This window comes from Pecten maximus, chromosome 9 (genome assembly GCF_902652985.1).
Source record: "Pecten maximus chromosome 9, xPecMax1.1, whole genome shotgun sequence".
In the NCBI taxonomy this organism is placed as follows: domain Eukaryota; kingdom Metazoa; phylum Mollusca; class Bivalvia; order Pectinida; family Pectinidae; genus Pecten; species Pecten maximus.
The window spans coordinates 31,104,882-31,128,652 of NC_047023.1; the positions used below are offsets into that span (position 1 = coordinate 31,104,882).

At 37.5% G+C, this 23,771-nt stretch overlaps 1 protein-coding gene across 1 annotated transcript in view; it reads right to left on the reverse strand.

Annotated features, from left to right (window-relative positions):
• The window catches only part of LOC117334221 (small conductance calcium-activated potassium channel protein 1-like), a 90,154-nt gene that overhangs the window by 54,500 nt on the left and 11,883 nt on the right, over positions 1 to 23,771 (reverse strand). Inside the window, exon 2 of the mRNA XM_033893707.1 lies at positions 16,044 to 16,139. Within this exon, the coding sequence (XP_033749598.1) occupies positions 16,044 to 16,139 (96 nt within the window). The remainder of the gene's footprint in view (positions 1 to 16,043; positions 16,140 to 23,771) is intronic.

Genomic DNA, 23,771 nt, shown 5'->3' on the forward strand with positions numbered 1-23,771 from the left:
CATTTACCAGACAGCCAATCGATTCATTATGCATTTCTGATTACACAAGATGTCGCTAGAGCAGAATCCAACAAATAGGGACTATGACGGACCGGTGACCTTTCAAGTTCACATTTTCTAAAGAATATCCATATTGGTAGATCACATAATTGAGTAGATAATGTGTGTCGAGTACATAACCTCCACACTCACAAGCACTTTTCCTAAACCCTGTAAGCTTAATGGTCAATTAAATGTGGTATAAAATGCATGTTGCTTTCCTATTTATTGAAATATAAAGTAATTCATAAAATACAAGTAATTAACAACACAAAAAATAACAACTCAGCTGCACAGTCATCAGTGGCAAGCCAAACAAAACATCATTTTGATTGGTTTTTTTTATGTAACCAAGCTTAAGGAGACTCGCCCCTGTGTTACACGTTTTCTGTGTCAATACACAAAGGTGAGGTACCAGTTAACTGATGCAGTGGTTACAATGAGGAAAAAAATACATAAATGAGTAAAAGGAAAAGAAAAAAGAAACAAGAGCATTACTGAATAAAAGGGGGTCAAACCCACTCATTCTAATGACAGTCAAACCCACTCATCATAATGACAGTCAAACCCACTCATCATAATGACAGTCAAACCCACTCATCATAATGACAGTCAAACCCACTCATCATAATGACAGTCAAACCCACTCATCGTAATGACAGTCAAACCCGCTCATCATAATGACAGTCAAACCCACTCATTGTAATGACAGTCAAACCCATTCATCATAATGACAGTCAAACCCACTCATCATAATGACAGTCAAACCCACTCATCATAATGACAGTCAAACCCACTCATCATAATGACAGTCAAACCCACTCATCATAATGACAGTCAAACCCACTCATTGTAATGACAGAGTCAAACCAATTCGTCGGAATGACACTCGATAATTTTATACATTATCTACCTATATACTCATTATTTGGACATTAAGTCATCTGCACTGTTAGCTTGTAGTGTTTACTATGGTAGAGATATTTCCCCTGTTATGTCTGAACGTTTTGCTCGAGCCTTTCAATTAATCAAATGAATCTTGACTTAAGATAATGTAATCAGCTCATCTACAAAGTGATAGCATCATTTGCTCAATTGCACTAGAGCTGTTTCTTGCCTAGTCTGTCTGCTTGGTCGTCGTTCAGAAAGTCTACACATTGCAGACAATGTCTCAACGTATACTTCACATTATGTAAAATAGCCAAATTTGATCAAAATCCATCAGGCAGTTCAGAAGGGCAACTTAACATGATTGATTTCTGATGTCCCTCTCAAGCCCTGCCCCTCCAACCCATTGGTAGCCAAATCCAGCCTTTATTCAGAATTATTTCCCCTATACCAAAGGATGGTATGTTACAAGAAAATTTAGACAAAATCCTATCATTCCTATAAAAGCAGGATTTTAAAGAATTAGCTAACAATGTCCCATACTGGTCCCCTTACCTAAAGCCCCTGGGAAGGTTAGAACCTCTCTTCATACAAAACTTGTTCCCTTTCACATTAGACCGAATTTGGACAAAAATCTTTCAGAAGGATATAGAAGAATATGCAAAGTTTCCCCAATTAAGCCATGCTCCTTGCAGGCCAGACCCATCACTAATACAAAATGAGTTTCCATTCATCAAAGGATACTTCTGATCAAATTTGGTCCAAATCCTGTCATTCTAACAACAAAAGAGAGATGTTGAAGAATATGATATATTTCTCATATTGGTCCCCATTCCCCAGGTCTCACTGGACCAGACTCACAATCTATACAAATTGGATTCCCTTTATTCAAGGATGCTCCAGGCCATTTCTAGACAAAATCCTGTCATTTCTGCAGAAGAAGGATCTAAAAGAATTTGCTGCATATTTCTCATCTTGGGCACATGATCCGACACTACCATTTATACAAGAGGCCTTCTCCCACAAAAATGCTTTTCCTCAAATTTGGACATTAAATCTGGTTATTCTTATTCAAAGAATTTCCAATATTCCCCCATTGGTCCCCATCCCTCAGACCACAATGGGGCCAAAATTGCCATTCATAAAATTTGACTTTTCTTAACCCAATTGCAAAGACGATTTATGCAGGATTTTGACAAAACTCTGTCATTCCTACAATAGAAGGATGTTTTTATTTAGATATGCATATTTCCCCTATTGGGTCCTCCCCCTTTAAGGCTATAGGGGTCCTAAACAAACTGTTTATACAAAATTGATTTCTCTTTACCCAAGGATGCTTCAGACCAAATTTGGTCAAAATCCAGTAAGTCCTTCATGGCTAGAAGTGATATTAAAGAAACGTTTATGGACTGACAGACGATGGATGCAGCGCCATGGCATATTAAGCTCACTTGTCCTTCGGACCAAGCAAGCTAAAATATAAATACATTACTGGAAATACAGGCTGTTTGATTTGATAAAGATATACATACAATTGTATATATTTCTCAAAATCTATCTTTCCAATACCATGGCTTACCTCCCCTATTGTGCATATTGTACTGTATGTAATCTTATATTTCCTTTAAATAAGAAGCGAAATGGGGCTAGAAAAAGGATTTTAAAGAATTTACTAAATCTCCCCTATTAAGCCCATCGCCCCTCAGGCCCTTAGGGGGCCAGACCCACCGTTATATAAAATTGATTCCACATTTCCCAAGGATGCTTCAAACCAAATTTGGTCATAATACACTGAATTGTTCATGAGTTTAGAAATAGTTAACGTATGGATGGACGAAGGATGCTCCACCATATAGCATAAGCTCACTGGTCCACATAGGTCAGAGCTCAAAACTTTTACTGGTCCACATAGGTCAGAGTTCAAAACTTTTAAAGTCTTTAAGCTCACTGGTCCACATAGGTCAGAGCTCAAAACTTTTTAAAGTCTTTAAGCTCACTGGTCCTGATAGGTCAGAGCTCAAAACTTTTAAAGTCTTTAAGCTCACTGGTCCACATAGGTCAGAGTTCAAAACTTTTAAAGTCTTTAAGCTCACTGGTCCTGATAGGTCAGAGCTCAAAACTTTTAAAGTCTTTAAGCTCACTGGTCCACATAGGTCAGAGTTCAAAACTTTTAAAGTCTTTAAGCTCACTGGTCCACATAGGTCAGAGCTCAAAACTTTTAAAGTCTTTAAGCTCACTGGTCCACATAGGTCAGAGCTCAAAACTTTTAAAGTCTTTAAGCTCACTGGTCCACATAGGTCAGAGTTCAAAACTTTTAAAGTCTTTAAGAACTGTCATCCTTAATGATCTTAACATGTACAGAAGCCCTTCTATTTCAAATTACAAATGGCTTTTATCAGGCAAACCTCTCACATTCTATATGTTCATGCCTGTATGAACTACATGTTTACCTTACATTCTGTATGTTCATGTCTGTATGAACTACATGTACTGTTCACCTGGCATTGTTCATGCCTGTATGAACTACATGTTTACCTTACATTCTGTATGTTCATGTCTGCATGAACTACATGTATTGTTCACCTTACATTCTATATGTTCATGTCTGCATGAACTACATGTACTGTTCACCTTACATTCTGTATGTTCATGTCTGCATGATCTACATGTATTGTTCACCTAAGTAGTACATTCTATATGTTTATGCCTGTATGAACTACATGTACTGTTCACCTCACATTCTATATGTTCATGCCTGTATGAACTACATGTACTGTTCACCTCACATTCTATATGTTTATGCCTGCATGTAAAACATGTTTAACTTAATTTATGTGATAAACTATCTCTATGGATTTATCTATATATATTTCAGTATTGCATTCCTACAGCACACAAACATGGCCTGTTATCAGATTTCTAGAAACAGATGATTTTATTAAGCTATTACAAATTTAAGTATCATTATTGTTTATCTGAACTGCGACAACCCATGATTTATAGATATAATTATTACACACAGCATTACTATAACATGTTTATAACATCAAGATATCAGTTGAATCAGCCATATGTTCCAATGTTTCACGCTACAAGCTTGAGTGAGTGAATCAGTCTAAATCAGATCCTATATACCTATAAATTCTCATAATGTGGGTTGTGGGTCGGGTATCCTATTCATGGTGTTGTATCTATAATTATTACTCCACAGTCCTTAGGACTACATCAGATAAAGATGTTCTATGGTCCTAACTACATCAGATAAAGCTGTTCAATGGTCCTAACTACATCAGATAAAGCTAATCCACAGTCCTAACTACATCAAATAAAGCTGTTCCACGGTCCTAACTACATCAGATAAAGCTATTCCACAGTCCTAACTACATCAGAAAAAGCTGTTCTATGGTCCTAATTACATCAGATAAAGATGTTCTATGGTCCTAACTACATCAGAAAAAGCTGTTCCATGGTCCTAACTACATCAGATAAAGCTATTCCACAGTCCTAACTACATCAAATAAAGCTGTTCCACGGTCCTAACTACATCAGATAAAGCTATTCCACAGTCCTAACTACATCAGAAAAAGCTGTTCTATGGTCCTAACTACATCAAATAAAGCTGTTCCACGGTCCTAGCTACATCAGATAAAGATGTTCTATGGTCCTAACTACATCAGATAAAGATGTTCTATGGTCCTAACTACATCAGATAAAGCTGTTCCACGGTCCTATATCTACATCAGATAAAGCTGTTCCATGGTCCTAACTACATCAGATAAAGCTGTTCCATGGTCCTAACTACATCAGAAAAAGCTGTTCTATGGTCCTAACTACATCAAATAAAGCTGTTCCACAGTCCTAGCTACATCAGATAAAGATGTTCTATGGTCCTAACTACATCAGATAAAGATGTTCTATGGTCCTAACTACATCAGATAAAGCTGTTCCACGGTCCTATATCTACATCAGATAAAGCTGTTCCATGGTCCTAACTACATCAGATAAAGCTGTTCCATGGTCCTAACTACATCAGATAAAGATGTTCTTTGTCCTAACTACATCAGATAAAGCTATTCCATGGTCCTATCTACATCAGATAAAGATGTTCTATGGTCCTAACTACATCAGATAAAGCTGTTACATAGTCCTAACTACATCAGATAAAGCTATTCTATGGTCCTATCTACATCAGATAAAGCTGTTCCATGGTCCTAACTACATCAGATAAAGCTGTTCCACGGTCCTAACTACATCAGAAAAAGCTGTTCTATGGTCCTAACTACATCAGATAAAGCTGTTCCACGGTCCTACATCTACATCAGATAAAGCTGTTCCATGGTCCTAACTACATCAGATAAAGCTATTCCACAGTCCTAACTACATCAGATAAAGATGTTCTATGGTCCTAACTACATCAGATAAAGCTATTCCATGGTCCTATCTACATCAGATAAAGATGTTCTATGGTCCTAACTACATCAGATAAAGCTGTTCCATAGTCCTAACTACATCAGATAAAGCTATTCCATGGTCCTATCTACATCAGATAAAGCTGTTCCATGGTCCTAACTACATCTGATAAAGCTGTTCTGTGGTCCTAACTGCATCAGATAAAGATGTTCTATGGTACTAACTACATCAGATAAAGCTGTTCCATGGTCCTAACTACATCAGATAAAGCTGTTCCATGGTCCTAACTACATCAGATAAAGATGTTCTATGGTCCTAACTACATCAGATAAAGCTGTTCCACGGTCCTACATCTACATCAGATAAAGCTGTTCCATGGTCCTAACTACATCAGATAAAGCTATTCCACAGTCCTAACTACATCAGATAAAGATGTTCTATGGTCCTAACTACATCAGATAAAGCTATTCCATGGTCCTATCTACATCAGATAAAGATGTTCTATGGTCCTAACTACATCAGATAAAGCTGTTCCATAGTCCTAACTACATCAGATAAAGCTATTCCATGGTCCTATCTACATCAGATAAAGCTGTTCCATGGTCCTAACTACATCTGATAAAGCTGTTCTGTGGTCCTAACTGCATCAGATAAAGATGTTCTATGGTACTAACTACATCAGATAAAGCTGTTCCATGGTCCTAACTACATCAGATAAAGCTGTTCCATGGTCCTAACTACATCAGATAAAGATGTTCTATGGTCCTAACTACATCAGATAAAGCTATTCCATGGTCCTAACTACATCAGATAAAGCTGTTCCATGGTCCTAACTACATCAGATAAAGATGTTCTATGGTCCTAACTACATCAGATAAAGCTGTTCCACGGTCCTAACTACATCAGATAAATCTATTCCACGGTCCTAACTACATCAAATAAAGCTGTTCCATGGTCCTAACTACATCAGATAAAGCTGTTTTACAGTCCTAACTACATCAGATAAAGCTGTTTTATGGTCCTAACTACATCAGATAAAGCTGTTCCATGGTCCTAACTACATCAGATAAAGCTGTTCTACAGTCCTAACTACATCAAATAAAGCTGTTCCACGGTCCTAGCTACATCAGATAAAGCTGTTGTATAGTCCTAACTACATCAGATAAAGCTGTTATATGGTCCTAACTACATCAACTAAACCTGTGCCCTGTATGAGGATGGTCTTTCTAGTAAGGAACATCATTGGGTTATAAGTGCAGTGCCCTGCATCAAATGTACATTTTTCATATCATACTGACCTACATTTTTACCTTTGACCTATGCCCCTGCAGGTAGGGCATAAGAATTGTACCTGCTGCCCTCATTGCATGATCGTAAGAGGCGACTAAATTTGCGATCTTATCTTTTCTCTTCTTTCTGAACAACTTTCTTCTTCCTAATGTCTCCCTTGACAATGCCTCACTTTTGGCCTTTAGTTGAGCGTTCACCGCTGTGAGGAAGGCTTTGGGTTCTGTCCCCTAGCCGAGACATACCAGAGTCTTTAAAAAGACTGGTTTACCCATTGTCAGTATAATGTGACCGGGTGGGGTGTGCTGCTTGGTGTCTTCGGTAGTATGCTTCAGTGAGGTAGCACTATAAATCGGCAAAAGTTCCGGCCTATCACAAGGAGACTTAACACGAACATACCGCAGCCTCCCAAAACACACATAAGCACTCACTACACGCATGCATGTCGCACGCACGGGAGGCTGTCCTTAAATGACCTTAGCTGTTAATAGGGCGTTAAACAAAGTCAACCAACCAACAACCTTTGACCTACATTTGATGGGGTACTGTTATTCGACAAATTGTCTTGTTTTTCAATAACTGTTGGTGAGTTCCAGTGTAAAATGCACAACTTCATTTCAATAGTCAATGTGTAGCACTTAACAATTATGATATTATGTATAGCAAACTCTATTTCCTTTTACCATTTGCCAAAATATTTTTAATCTACCTTGAGTAAAGCATTCTAGATTTGACTAATTACAAATTTTGACTTGTTTTAAATACATTTGGCACCATATCAATAACAACATGTGTTTGAAATCTCACTTATAACATCTTATCTGAGAGCTGATCTCAAACCAACATTTGGAAATATGAAATAATTCAGTCCTCTTTGACCTTGAATAAATTAGATCATATTGATGCGAAGGCCAATCAACGTGATTTCTTGTGAGGTCACAAAGTCTCTGACATCATCAGAACACATATAAAAATGATCAGTATTTATTCTGTTTGGCAGACACAGTTAGATTTCTTCATCTGGATATATATTGTATTGATTCTAGTTGAACTGGAAAAAAAAGGTTTGCTGACTTAAAACTGTCCTTTTGATAGAGGAGTAGTGTTGATGCTTTAAAGCAAAACTTTAGTTAAGTTCCTTTTTAGGGGCTCAACCCCTGTCCCTGGGAGCCAAATTCCCCTCTCCCAAAGATATCACTACCCAAAAATCTACTCAGGCATTGAGGAGCAGTAGCATTTTAAGATTTTATGTACAAAGGATATCTCATGACGATGGACGAAACATGATGGCAATAGGTCATCTCAAGTCTATAAGTCAGATGACATCTGATAATTACATCAAAGTTACCCCCAACCTCTCACTAACTGTGCAGGGAAGGACACGTTAACAACGGTGTATAGTCATATCATTGTGGTGCTGTCCAATACTTTATATCTGGAAAAAGAGCTGGGAATATATCATAGTAACATCATGGAAAAATCACACTTTTTCACAGAAGTTTGTGAAATGAGCTGGCCCGAGACTCCATTGTAAGTCCATCACTAAAATCATTTTATAACATGCGGTAACAAAGAGAAGAGAGCTGGTAACAAAGACAAGAGAGCTGAGACCAGAATTGTTGCGTGATTTTGACAGATGATACAGAAGAAAACCTTGTAATTAACTTTGTGAAGGCATTAGGTGTAAGCGGTTATATTGCACTGCGTGAACTTTCAAAAATTTAACATCAGTGTTTTTGTCTGTCGTTGAAGAAATTACATGTAGAGGTGAAATGTGTTTTATAGAGACAGAGCAACTCACTTCCTTAATATCCGAGGTGATGTTCTGTATTTTGATATATAAAATAGATTAAATACAACATAATAATATTAAAAAATAGGAATGTTTAATAATAAAAAGTAGGAATATCAAATATCAGAAAGTAGGAATATTTATAATATATAAAAAGTAGGAGTATTGATTTAATATAAAAAAGTAGGAGTATTAAATAAAGTAGGAATATTCATGTAACTAAGGATATCAATACATCAAAGTCATATGATCTTGGATATTCACATCAAAACTACAGTCAAACCTGCCTATAGTGACCACCTGGACTAAGAGACTACTACAGTCAAACCTGCCTATAGTGACCACCTGGACTAAGAGACTACTACAGTCAAACCTGCCTATAGTGACCACCTGGACTAAGAGACTACTACAGTCAAACCTGCCTATAGTGACCACATGGACTAAGATACTACTACAGTCAAACCTGCCTATAGTGACCACTTGGACTTAGAGACCCTCTCTCCTATGTGACCAGATTTTTCTCTCCCAATTTTGTTAACTACAGTCGTTACCTAAACCTGGATTAAGAGACCACCTGTCACATCTGAACTTTTTCATTACCAGTTCCTTTGGAAGGTCTCATGACAGGTTAGACTGTATATGTCTAAGTTTTCACTGTCATAATCATAATTAAGGACACAACTGACCAACCATAATTGTAAATACAAGGTGGAAAAATGTTTCATACATGTTTTCATTACACCATATAGTTATATCAATTAAAACAGACATTGTTCTTGTGAGGAAATATTATCGATCCTATACATAAGATACTTATGGCAATTTGATATTGACAGATAACATGTAGCTAAAAAAAGCCTATAAAGGCTGTATCTTTTCCAGAAAATGAATATTTAATGAAATGCCGAGAGAAGAACTCTTTAAACAAATTCAGGATGCCAATAATTCAAGAGGAAACACCCATCATGCATCAGTCTGAACAACACTATCCCCGAGACATTGCTAGGAACTCTGGTGTGAAATTTCATGTACTCTGGTGCATTTCAAATACAAATTAGATTTGTGTGGAGTCCTAGGTAGAGTACAATATTCTGATTTTATTTTCGTGTGTAATAAAATGGGGCTTAGGTGATGTTATTGTTGGTTTGACAGCATTTAGTGCAGATTGCTGTCGCCATTTGACCAACATACATCGATTTACTCTTTTTATTTTATTCATAGCTTGATCCCATTCAATGCAATAGTTATAAGGACAAATAGCTTACATGTTAAATTCTGGTTAAACAGAAGGAATGGAATGAATTTTGGAAAATTACTGTTTAGGAAGTATAACGTTTTAAAACATAGAATAAACACAGAATCTATCTGTTTAGTAAATAATATTTTAAAAATGTCTACATGTAGTGACCTTGACCCTGAATCTATCTTATTTCCTCACAAAAAAAAAAACATGGTTTAATTGATCAATGAGGTGTCAAGAAAAAACCCATAAAACTATGTTTTACCTGGGGTATTACCCAATGTATGTTGAAAATAGGTAGGTTGTTTTTATCGGTATGATAGAGAGAAAACAAATATAAACATTTCCTTCATTACCATCATGACAGTGGAAACAAAACATGGTATGGTACTTTTTGAAATCCATGTGTTCATCTTGATAGTCATTTTCTTGAAATGTGGACATATATATTTCACGTGAGTATGATAGATCAAATGACTGTAATATTAATTTGCATTAAGTCTGAAATTTAGAACTAAACATTTAACTGGACAAGTGTGATTACACCATTTTTAACAGACTTTGACCCCAGTAATGATTGATATATAATTCCAGTTCGGTTTAATGAATCTGTAACGTACATGATTTCACTAAGACTAGCCCACCAGTAAGTACAAAAACTGTCTAAGAATGCAAATAATATTGTTTTTGACAACATCACCAGTATTGGTGGGCCCTGAAACCTCAACCCATCAGAGATAATTATATCATAATAAAATCCCATAGTCATTTAAGTCATGTCACTAGCCTATCTATAAAATAGTAATGGCGACATTAGCCTTGACCTTTAAACCCTGAAACACAATCTCATCAATGGTATTTGATATAGTTGACCATTGTACAGTGAAAGCTGACTTTACTAACCACTGACTTTAATGACACCATGTAACATCCAACCATATTCACCAGAATCGCAACATACTAACTTTACCGACATGTACTGATTTTACCGACACATACTAACTTTATTGACACGTACTAACTTTACCAACACGTTCTAACTTTACCGACACGTACTGACTTTACCGACACACTATGATATATGACACATTGACTCAGTCGTGTTGTACAGTGTAAGTAAAGTCAGGTTTCACTTTATAAAGTTTGATCTAAATTCATAAAGAAATGAAGTTGTTAGAGTGATGATTCCGGAAAGAACACAATTGAATGAGACACAATAGGACAAGCAGAGATAGGATGAACAAAAAACAATACACATTATGCCCCGCCCATTTATATCTATATTTTCATCCTAATGTTTCCCATGACACTTCCTCACATTTGGCCTTCATTTACATACCTTTATGTAGCGACAACAATCCTGAGACTGGGAGTTATTATGACTGAACATTATATTGACAGATCAGTAAGGTAAGGAGCATTTTATGTTTCAAATAGAACAACAATCGAAAATAGTTTGGGAGTGGACTTAAAGCGGCAAGTGGGCTTATAAGGTCGACCATGGTAAATGTGTTAATGAAATGATACCCGTCTAGACCAAACCACTTTAGGTATATTCCAGTAAAATGAATTGAGTATTTAAAAGAAAATATCTGAAAATTAAACAAAAAGCTCAGGGGGCCTGCATCGCTCACCTGTAATTGATGTACTACAGTAACACAGCGTGTTACAAGGAAAAATATGGGTTTTTTTGTGCTCATGTGCAGCTAACATTTTTTTGAGACTCAGTGTTGAAGTGTTAGAAAAAAAACTTGTAAGGTTTGGTAACACAACATCTGATGGTGCTGAAAGTGCATGTGAACCAGTGAAATGGCTCTTAACCCTTGTATATTAAAATCCATCAACATACTAATTCATGATGAAGTACAACAAAAATCTCCCTACCCCAATTATGTCAGCATTCTATCCCCTCCCCTTAGGTTAACTTGTACATGGATGGTATTGGAACCTGAGTTGTACATAGTGGTATTGGGACTTGACCTCTACATGGTGGTATTGGGACTTGAGCTATACATGATGGTATTGGGACTTGGGAGCTCTACATGGAGGTATTGGGACTTGAGCTGTACATGGTGGTATTGGGACCTGAGCTGTACATGGTGGTATTGGGACCTGAGCTATACATGGTGGTATTGGGACTTGGGAGCTCTACATGGAGGTATTGGGACTTGAGCTGTACATGGTGGTATAGGGTCCTGAGCTGTACATGGTGGTATTGGGACCTGAGCTGTACATAGTGGTATTGGGACTTGAGCTGTACATGGTGGTATTGGGACCTGAGCTCTACATGGTGGTATTGGGACTTGAGCTGTACATGGTGGTATTAGGACTTGAGTTCTACATGGTGGTATTGGGACTTGAGCTGTACATGGTGGTATTGGGACCTGAGCTATACATGGTGGTATTAGGACTTGAGTTCTACATCGTGATATTAGGACTTGAGCTGTACATGGTAGTATTAGGACTTGAGCTGTACATGGTGGTATTGGGACCTGAGCTGTACATGGTGGTATTAGGACTTGAGCTGTACATGGTGGTATTAGGACTTGAGTTCTACATGGTGGTATTGGGACTTGAGCTGTACATGGTGGTATTGGGACTTGAGCTGTACATGGTGGTATTGGGACCTGAGCTATACATGGTGGTATTGGGACTTGAGCTGTACATGGTGGTATTGGGACCTGAGCTGTACATGGTGGTATTGGGACTTGAGTTCTACATGGTGGTATTGGGACTTGAGCTGTACATGGTGGTATTGGGACTTGAGCTGTACATGGTGGTATTGGGACTTGAGCTGTACATGGTGGTATTGGGACCTGAGATGTACATGGTGGTATTAGGACCTGAGCTGTACATGGTGGTATTGGGACCTGAGATGTACATGGTGGTATTAGGACCTGAGATGTACATGGTGGTATTAGGACCTGAGCTGTACATGGTGGTATTGGGACTTGAGCTGTACATGGTGGTATTGGGACTTGAGCTGTACATGGTGGTATTGGGACCTGAGATGTACATGGTGGTATTAGGACCTGAGCTGTACATGGTGGTATTGGGACTTGAGCTGTACATAGTGGTATTCGGACTTGAGTTCTACATGGTGGTATTGGGACTTGAGTTCTACATCGTGATATTGGGACCTGAGCTATACATGGTGGTATTGGGACCTGAGCTGTACATGGTGGTATTGGGACTTGAGCTGTACATGGTGGTATTGGGACTTGAGATGTACATGGTGGTATTAGGACCTGAGCTGTACATGGTGGTATTGGGACCTGAGCTGTACATGGTGGTATTGGGACCTGAGCTTTACATGGTGGTATTGGGACCTGAGTTCTACATGGTGGTATCGGGACCTGAGTTCTTCATGGTAGTATTGGGACCTGAGCTGTACATGGTGGTATTGGGACCTGGAGCTGTACATGGTGGTATTGGGACTTGAGCTGTACATGGTGGTATTGGGACTTGAGCTGTACATGGTGGTATTAGGACTTGAGCAGTACATGGTGGTATTAGGACTTGAGCTGTACATGGTGGTATTGGGACCTGAGCTGTACATGGTGATATTGGGACCTGAGCTTTACATGGTGGTATTAGGACTTGAGCTGTACATGGTGGTATTAGGACTTGAGCTGTACATGGTGGTATTGGGACCTGAGCTGTACATGGTGGTATTGGGACCTTGAGCTGTACATGGTGGTATTAGGACTTGAGCTAAATGGCAGCCACATACTGTCAGTATAGACTGTACAACAGACCTTCCCTTTCACTCATCACAAATTTCATTAGATTTCTACAAAATGTAATCCCTATATCAGTTTATGTCAAAAGCTGACAAGTTTAATCTTATTATTATCTTTCAATGCATATTTCCATTTAAACTGATATTAGGTCTAAATATTCAAAATCCCCATCTCCAGTCTCGAAAATGTATTATTTCTATGCATTTCTTTTTCAATATTTCGCTGGCATATTGAACATTTTTCTGAACCATATGATCATACAAACTTCTACAGCAGTGGATAACTATTGCCTTATAATACTAGATAATTACTGCTGTCTAAGACAAGATAATTACTGCTGTCTTAAGACTAGATAATTACTGCTGTCTTAAGACTAGATAATTACTGCTGTCTTAAGACTAGATAATTACAGCTGTCTTAAGACTAGATAACAACTGCTGTCTTAAGACTAGATAACTACTGCTGTCTTAAGACTAGATAATTACTGCTGTCTTAATACTAGATAATTACTGCTGTCTTAACTCTTTACGTACTCATTCAAATTTCGCGGTCGCTACCGGAAGTGAATGCTGGGTAGGTCCTTTGTGTATTGGAGCATATGGCTATCACATCAGACGTCGATAAAACGATCTTTTACTGATCTTTTACTGTTGTATAATGCTTAATATTAAATGAAGTTTATCATATGGAACAAGTACTGAGTACGGAAACTCTTTTACCCAATTTTTTCCTTTAAAATACGGCGAAATCACCAGGCAGAATCGCGGGAAATGACATGTTAATCGGCACATGTGTCACACATGTGCAAGAAATCACGCAGCCAAAACATCGTTTTTTTCGGTTTGTAAAAATATTTTACGTATTTCTTACTTATTTTGATGATAAACGTTACTCAATTATATATATATTATCGTTTTTAATTGTTTTATTGTGTTTAACACCTCAACAATCTCGCAGAAAACGAAAGTAAATTTGAGGCCGCCATTTTGTAGCTATGTAAACAGCTCGGCATGAACCGGCGGAATTCTTTGAAATAGACAATCTTAACGAATGAATTATGCTTCTGGTACGTAAAATATACCATCAATACAATATTTACATTGCTTTTTATTTCTTAAAAACATCATTTCCGTGTCAATTCCTTCGTATGACTATGCTAAACCAGCAAGTAATATCAACATCTTTCGCGATGTTTTACGACGATTTGAGTCGTCACAAAGGATGGAAGGCATGTTAATTGTGACGTGTGTAGTCGTCATGAAGGATACAAGAGCACATTTTTGTGACGTCTGTAGTCGTCGTGAGTACGGAAAGAGTTAAGACTAGATAATTACTGCTGTCTTAAGACTAGATAATTACTGCTGTCCTAAGACTAGATAATTACTGCTGTCTTAAGACTAAATAATTACTGCTGTCTTAAGACTAGATAACTACTGCTGTCTTAATACTAGATAATTACTGCTGTCTTAAGACTAAATAATTACTGCTGTCTTAAGACTAGATAATTACTGCTGTCTTAATACTAGATAACAACTGCTGTCTTAAAACTAGATAATTACTGCTGTCTTAAGACTAGATAATTACTGCTGTCTTAATACTAGATAACAACTGCTGTCTTAAAACTAGATAATTACTGCTGTCTTAAGACTAGATAATTACTGCTGTCTTAAGACTAGATAATTACTGCTGTCTTAATACTAGATAATTACTGCTGTCTTAAGACTAGATAATTACTGCTGTCTTAATACTAGATAACTACTGCTGTCCTAAGACTAGATAATTACTGCTGTCTTAAGACTAGATAAGTACTTCTGTCTAAAGACTAGATAACAACTGCTGTCTTAAGACTAGATAATTACTGCTGTCTTAATACTAGATAACTACTGCTGTCTTAATACTAGATAACTACTGCTGTCTTAACTAGATTGCGGTCTTAGTATAAGATAATTACTGCTGTCTTAACTAGATTGCGGTCTTAATACTAGTAAATTATGTTAATACAATGGATTCAGTGTGTCACATGCAGTGGCAGATAATCTGGTCAATAAGGTGTTTAAACTGTTCCCAGTCGTAAGTAAATTTGCTATCACTAAATGATTCAAATGTGTAATTAAATGCCTTTAGTAGTGTTTTAAAAAACAAATGAAGAAAAAAAAGAACTGAAATACTTCTAAAATGCTGTCACTGACAACTGTGTGTTGATAAAACAGAAGACAAAATGAACATTTTAACAATAAAAAGGTTATTATTTAGAAAGCTGTAATTCTATATACTTAATGTGTACAAAAAGAGACTGATGAACTAAACATATTAAACCTATAACAGATTGCTGACACACAAATTAACGTGATTGTTATAGTTTACTGAAGGACACATGGATACATTCAATAACAGCTATAGGAATTGAGTTTCTATTGTGTTACATTATACATTAAGTAATTGCAGTTCCTACATAAAGTGTTACATTGAGGCCATAATAAGATGGAGATTAAACACTGCATCAAACAGGTTAACAAAGGCAGGATACATCAAGGTTAAAGGTTATAATATGTAGATAACTATGTCAGATGTACATATCACAGAGCAACATTTACACAGGTAAAATATCAACATCACAGACAAAAATACTGCACGTTCTACATACCTGGATCTCCAGGGCATGGTATGCTAGGATCAGACACACCAGGATAAGTGTTGAAAGACTGATGAGAGACTTAAGCACGAAGGAACATACGTGATCCTGTGAAAACAAAATAATGTCATGTTAGAAACAGCATATTATAAATATGACAATGTGACATTAAAGTTTAGTACTGATCCACACAGATCTACTGATCCACACAGATTTACTGATCCACACAACACTAAGATCTACTGATCCACACAGATTTACTGATCCACACAACACTAAGATCTACTGATCCACACAGATTTACTGATCCACACAACACTAAGATAACTGATCCACACAACACTAAAATTCTACTGATCCACACAACACTAAGATAACTGATCCACACAACACTAAGATAACTGATCCACACAACAGTGACAAAGATCTACTGATCCACACAACACTAAGATAACTGATCCACACAACAGTGACAAAGATTTACTGATCCACACAACACTAAGATAACTGATTCACACAACACTTAAGATCTACTGATCCATACAACGCTAATATTTACTGATCAACTCAACAAAAAGATCTACTGATCCACACAAAACCAAGATTTACTGATCCACACAACAAATATACTGATCCACACAACAGTGACAAAGATCTACTGATCAACACAACAGTGACACAGATCTACTGATCAACACAACACTAACATCTACTGATCCACACAACACAAAGATCTACTGATCCACACAACAGTGACAACAATCTACTGATCCACACAACACAAAGATCTACTGATCCACACAACACTAACATCTACTGATCCACACAACACAAGGATCTACTGATCCACACAACAGTGACAACAATCTACTGATCCACACAACAGTGACAAAGATCTACTTATCCACACAACACAAAGATCTACTGATCCATACAACAGTGACAAAGATCTACTGATCCACACAACAGTGACAAAGATCTACTGATCCACACAACAGTGACAAAGATATACTGATCCACACAACAGTGACAAAGATCTACTGATCCACACAACAGTGACAAAGATTTACTGATCCACACAACAGTGACAAAGATATACTGATCCACACAACAGTGACAAAGATCTACTGATCCACACAACAGTGACAAAGATTTACTGATCCACACAACAGTGACAAAGATATACTGATCCACACAACAGTGACAAAGATCTACTGATCCACACAACAGTGACAAAGATCTACTGATCCACACAACAGTGACAAAGATATACTGATCCACACAACAGTGACAAAGATCTACTGATCCACACAACAGTGACAAAGATTTACTGATCCACAAAAATTGACACAGTATAAAGATCTTCCGATCCACATTTCACACATTTTTTTCTTTAATTTGATGGCCGATTCAGGTTGATTGTATTTTAATAATTGAATACAGACTGAACAATCTTATTTAGGTCTTCCAATGTGTCAGTACAATGAAATGGTAATGTATGCAATGGGAACAGAAATGATACCAATGTGGCAGCATTATAATACACAACTCCTAAAGATACTAACTCTGAATGTCCTCACATCAATCTTGTACACATGATTTATTAATGCATCGCCACTGCCGATGTTGAGACTGCCGATGCTGGCTATGTAACAAATAGACCTGTGTAAGACATTACACAGGAGCTGGGTAATACCTGGTAATGTGTATTTTGGTTCAATAGCTCTGACATGTGCCTCCTAAATACATCTTGTATGCCAGAGGTCACTTTGCAATGCATGTGGAAAACATACATACACACATGCTATTCATGTTCTGTCAGTCAATTAATGTACATGTAAACAGATGGTTTATGTATTTACTGGGAATGCTGATAGGAACGCTAAACAGCCATACTTAATATCCTAAACACACACCCTCATACTAACTAATATCCTCATACCAACACACACCCTCATACCAACACACACCCTCATACCAACACACACCCTCATACCAACACACACCCTCATACCAACACACACCCTCATACCAACACACACCCTCATACCAACACACACCCTCATACCAACACACCCTCATACCAACACACACCCTCATACCAACACACACCCTCATACTAACTTACATCCTCATACTAACTAATATCCTCATACCAACACACACCCTCATACCATCACACACCCTCATACCAAAACACACCCTCACCAACACACACCCTCATACCAACACACACCCTCATACCAAACACCCAACACACCCCAGACACACACACCCCTGCATACCAAACAACACCCTCATACCAAACACACCACCCTCAGACCAACACACCACCAACCCCAACAACCACCCCACCAACACACCCTCATACCACACACACACCCTCAACCAACACACCACACCCACAAACCCAACACACACCCACAACCACACACCCTCACAACCACACCCCCTCACCAACACACCCCTCAACCAACACACCCCAACAACACACCCCTCAACCAACACACCCACCCCACACCCCCATACCAACACACACCCCATACCAACACACCCGCAACAACACACCTCATACTAACACACACCCTACAATACACACCCTCATACCAACACACCCTCATACCAACACACACCCTCATACTAACACACACCCTCATACTAACACACACCCTCATACTAACACAACACCCTCATACCTAACTCACCACACCTCATATCCAACATCACACCCTCATACCTAAACGACACACCCTCATACTAACACAACACCCTCATACTCAACATACACCCTCATACCAACTTACATCCCTCATACTAAACTATATCCTCATACCTACACGCATCTCCTCATACCAACACACACCCTCCATACCAACACACACCCTCATACTAACTCACACCCTCATACTAACTCACACCCTCATACTAACTCACACCCTCATACTAACACACACCCTCATACTAACACACACCCTCATACTAACACACACCCTCATACTAACACACACCCTCATACTAACTCACACCCTCATACTAACTCACACCCTCATACTAACACACACCCTCATACTAACACACACCCTCATACTCTCATACCAACACACTCACATACTCACATGCATCCTCATACTCACACACCTTCATACTCGCATCCACCCTCATAGCATCAGTCTCCCTCCTGTACCTGATTACATTATAAGATAGGGATCCCTAAATATCCTCCCTGTGGCTATTCCATTACAGAAATACACCTAGCCTCCCTTCCACAAGGCCTTAAATACTACGTACCACAAAAGTCCCTCTTTTATGACTTCTTGTATAGTTATCAAGGGAGACGAGGGATGTGCCACAATTTAAAAGATCACTCCCATTTGGCCCTTTTGCTGTAGAAATCTGTTTAAAGTCATTTAAAGGAATTAAATATGAAATTTCCCCTTTTGTGGCCTCTTGTCTCTAATAATTTGTGTGGAATAGCAATCAATTTCATAGCAATTTATTTTCGCTTCAGAATGTAATTACATGACGTCAATGTCGTTAACACCAGTATGACTGCTGCTGAAGGGGATTTAGACTCGGAAGCTATTACAAAAATTATTGATATAAATAATTTGAAATCAAGCTATCTCGTAATGCTTTCTTCATTAAACTATACACTATATCTATTATATAATATCAACAGCCTTCTATACACTGTCTAGATTTTTATTAATTATTATAGGCAAATATCATCTGTCAAAATTGAGTGCCCCAAAAGCCAGCTAGAAGAGCTGATGATAATGTTGGTAGTAGCCTTATAATGATCACATTGAAAGGTCTTTACAATTCAAAACTGTAAATAGTATGATATCAATAATACACTTAATCAAATATTTGAACAGTTGAGATTTAAATTACTATGTAAATGATACAATCAATACTATGTCACCGTAGTCCAACAGTTTTTATTCTTTTATTAAATTTTTTTAGTGAGCATTAATTGATCAGAAAGATGGATTTAGTTTGCTGAACATTTCCAATAAATGCATTAAAGGTAGTATAAAAGAAAGTTTTGTTACAGGTAAATTTGAATAAAGGTGAGTTTTACTTATTACAGGTGAGTTTTACCATAAATAAGTTTGATTAAAGGTGAGATTTAATTCTAATAGCTAAGTTTTACAATAGGTAGGTTCTATTACCGACAAGCTTTATTATAGGTAAGTCTTATAACAGGTGAATTTTGTTACAGGGAAGTTTTGTACACCTTAATTGTCTCCCTTCCCCCCATTTCTGTACACCTTAATTGTCTCCCCATCCCCCATTTCTGTGAATTGTTCCCCCATCTACCTTTTCTTTGTCCATCAATTGTCTCCCTTTCCCCCTATTTCTGTACTCCTAAATTGTCTCCCCTTCCCCCATTTCTGTACCCCTTAATTGTCTCCCCCTCCCCATTCATGTATCCCTAACTTAAACGCCTCCCCTTCCTCCATTTCTGTACCTCTAAATTGTCTCCCCTTCCTCCTCCATTTCTCTGTCCCTAACTTGCCTCCCCTTCCTCCATTTCTGTACCCCTAAATTGTCTCCCCTTCCTCAATCTCTGTGTCCCTTAAACGCCTCCCCTTCCTCCATTTTGTACCTCTAAATTGTCTCCCCTTCCTCCATTTTGTACCTCTAAATTGTCTCCCCTTCCTCCTCCATTTCTGTGTTCCTTAAACACCTCCCCTTCCTCCATTTCTGTGCCCCTTAATTGTCTCCCCTTCCCCCTTTTCTATGTCCCTTAATTGTCTCCCACTCCTCCGTTTCTGTGTCCCTAACTTGCCTCCCCTTTCCCAATTTCAGTCTCTCTGTCTGTCTTTCACTGTCTGTCTCCCATCGTTAACCTCGCTCTCCCTGTTTGTCTCTCTCCACTTTTTTGTCTGTCCCTGCCCATGACTTGTACTTGTTTGCCTGCACTTAGTTAATCTGTTAATAACAGACTGTATAGCGAAAATCAATATTGATGGCAGGCATTTTAATGTGTAGATGGTTTCACTGTAAACATTCATACACTCCACATTAATTGCAGGTCATCCATTTCTATCTGATGTTTACCCAGATCAAAATAGTGAGTGTTGACTTCAAGCATAATAATGATCCAGATTTTTCATTGGACCTTTTCACTAAATATAATCTACTGCAAATAAGCAGTAATTCCCATTTCAACAGTGGTGTGATACTGTTGAACGTTCTATCAACACAAAATAAGGTCACAATTGTTCTAATTGTTATATGGCCTGGAACTCTAGATCCCCAAACTACCCCAACAGACCCTAATGAAGTTATAACTGCAGTATTGTTCCTTAGTCATAATACACCTAAACATCTAATTTCATCGAAATCTCAAAAGATCCGAATTTCCACCAATCTGAAGCAAGCAAATAACAGCCATATCTTTTATATCAAGAAATGGAATGGAGTTCCAATCTTGTTTGTAGTGTTAATACAGCTACATACTAAATTTCAACCAAAAAGAAGCCTCAATACAGGCCATGATGAAATTTCTTTGTTGAAAATGTTAAAAAAAAAATTATTCAACTTTAGGAGCAAATATTATGCTGATACTTTTCATCAAGTTTCCTCTTGTTGTGCCAAACAGAAGAAAAGATATTACACAAAATGATTTAGCCAATCAGAAGCCAGCAAATGGCAGCCATATTGTGCAATCAGGGCTTCGGTTGAGGACTTAATATAAAATTGGTACTTAATTGAATGTGGAAAACAAAGGAATTTGCTTTACAAAGCCAGTCTGAACTGTCCTGTCTCAGGTACATAATCAAGACTCCCAGTCCAATATACTGACACCACAATGTACCAGGTATCTACATCAAAGCTGAGTGTCACACAGCAGCTAGAGTCATTTTTAATGACTTTGGAATGTCATATAAACTTGGAAACAGGACCCAAATCCTTCCGCAGAGGAAGATAGCTGAATCGACTTTGACACATATTTAGCCAAATCAACTTCTCAGAGTAGCTGAATCAGCTTCTACACATATTGGCCGAAATTGACTTCTCCTCAGAGTAGCAAATCAACTTCTGAACATATTAGCCGATTCAACTTATATACTGTTTGCCACCTTGGTGTACATAAATTAGAGAGTAGACGAAAAAGACCTTCAATCTGTTTAAAATCTCATACACACAACACTTAAGTGTGCATTGCTGTTACACTGGCCGTTTGTCTGATGAAGGTGACAGTATAGTCACCGAGATGTCTCCCTCAAATCCTACACTGATTGTGATATACCAAAGTCTGTAACCCAGACATCGTGCTCAAATCCTACACTGGTTGTGATATACCAAAGTATGTCACCGAGATGTCTCACTCAAATCAAACACTGGCTGTGATCTACCAAGGTCCCTTTACACTTCCTCATGAGAATGAATCCTCAGCTAAAGGCCAAAAGTGAAACAGTGTCAAAGGGAAATATCAGAAAAACGAGATGTGTTAAAGCAACACAAATGCCGGAAACCAAGGTGAAATTTGGAACTTTTTAGTGTCATTGGCTTGGTTAAGAGGTGTAGTAATGACTTTTCAGAACAAGCCAGATATTGGCCAATTGACCAAGGATGGCTGCCTAAGTAATTACCAGCTGGCCTGGTTGAAATTACATTTGAGGAAGTGTCACTTTAAGTGCAACCCAGCTATTGTCATCTATAGTGCTTACTCGATCAAGAGATTTAACAATATCAGTATACTTTTTTCTGATATAAATATATTGTTTAAATTCCAACTGAAGTTAAGCAAGGCTTTCTCCAATTTTGGTGATATTTCTTCGGGAAGATTTTAATCAAAATTCTTCATGGAAGTTAAATGGCCATTATACGAATATAGTTCAAAATATCAAAATCAAAATCAACATATTGATATTATACAATAAACATAGACCAAATTACAGGTTTTTAATCTGTATCCATTTAAGAGTTAATGAGCTGGGACGTGACAGAGTGATGGCTAATTGTAACAGTGTACATGCCACCAACACTAATGGTGTCTGTTAACATAAAAAAAAAAATTTAAAAGGAAAGAAGATTAATGATGCCAAATTTAGGTACATATTTTAACAATCATGCAATGGGCATGTGGCTGAGATAAAAGACTTTCTGTGGTCTTGTTAGCCTCTTGATTAGTCTATAAATCTAACCTCTACCTATCATTCTTAATTTTTCCAGCAGTAAATCTTTCTTTATGGAACCCTGAAAATATTTCCAAAAAGTCAGTGAAATTTATATAGCTATATGTTGACACAGATGATCCCATATTATATATCAATTATCCCATCCATTACAATATTTTTCCATGTACCTAATTTTCTCTTTATTAATTATCCCCTTTAATTATTACAATATTTTTCTGTGTACCTAATTTTCTCAATATCAATTCTACTTATAACAATATTTTTTCCATTTACCTAATTTTCTCTCTATTTATCTCACTTATTACATATTTTTCCATTTACCTAATTTTTTTCTATATTAATCATCCCGTTGATTACAATATTTTTCTGTGTACCTAATTTTCTCTATATCCATTAAGTAAAACATGTCCCGTTCACTATAATTTCGTTACAACATAAATCACTTTTATAATAATTTTCCTTCTCCTCTGAATTATTTCTGTAAGCGGTAATTATAAGTCCAGATGAGTGCAGTCATTATAGTCAGCAGGCCAAGGTCACCCACCTGTGCAGGTCAGATTTAACACCTCTCCATTAGAAAACAATA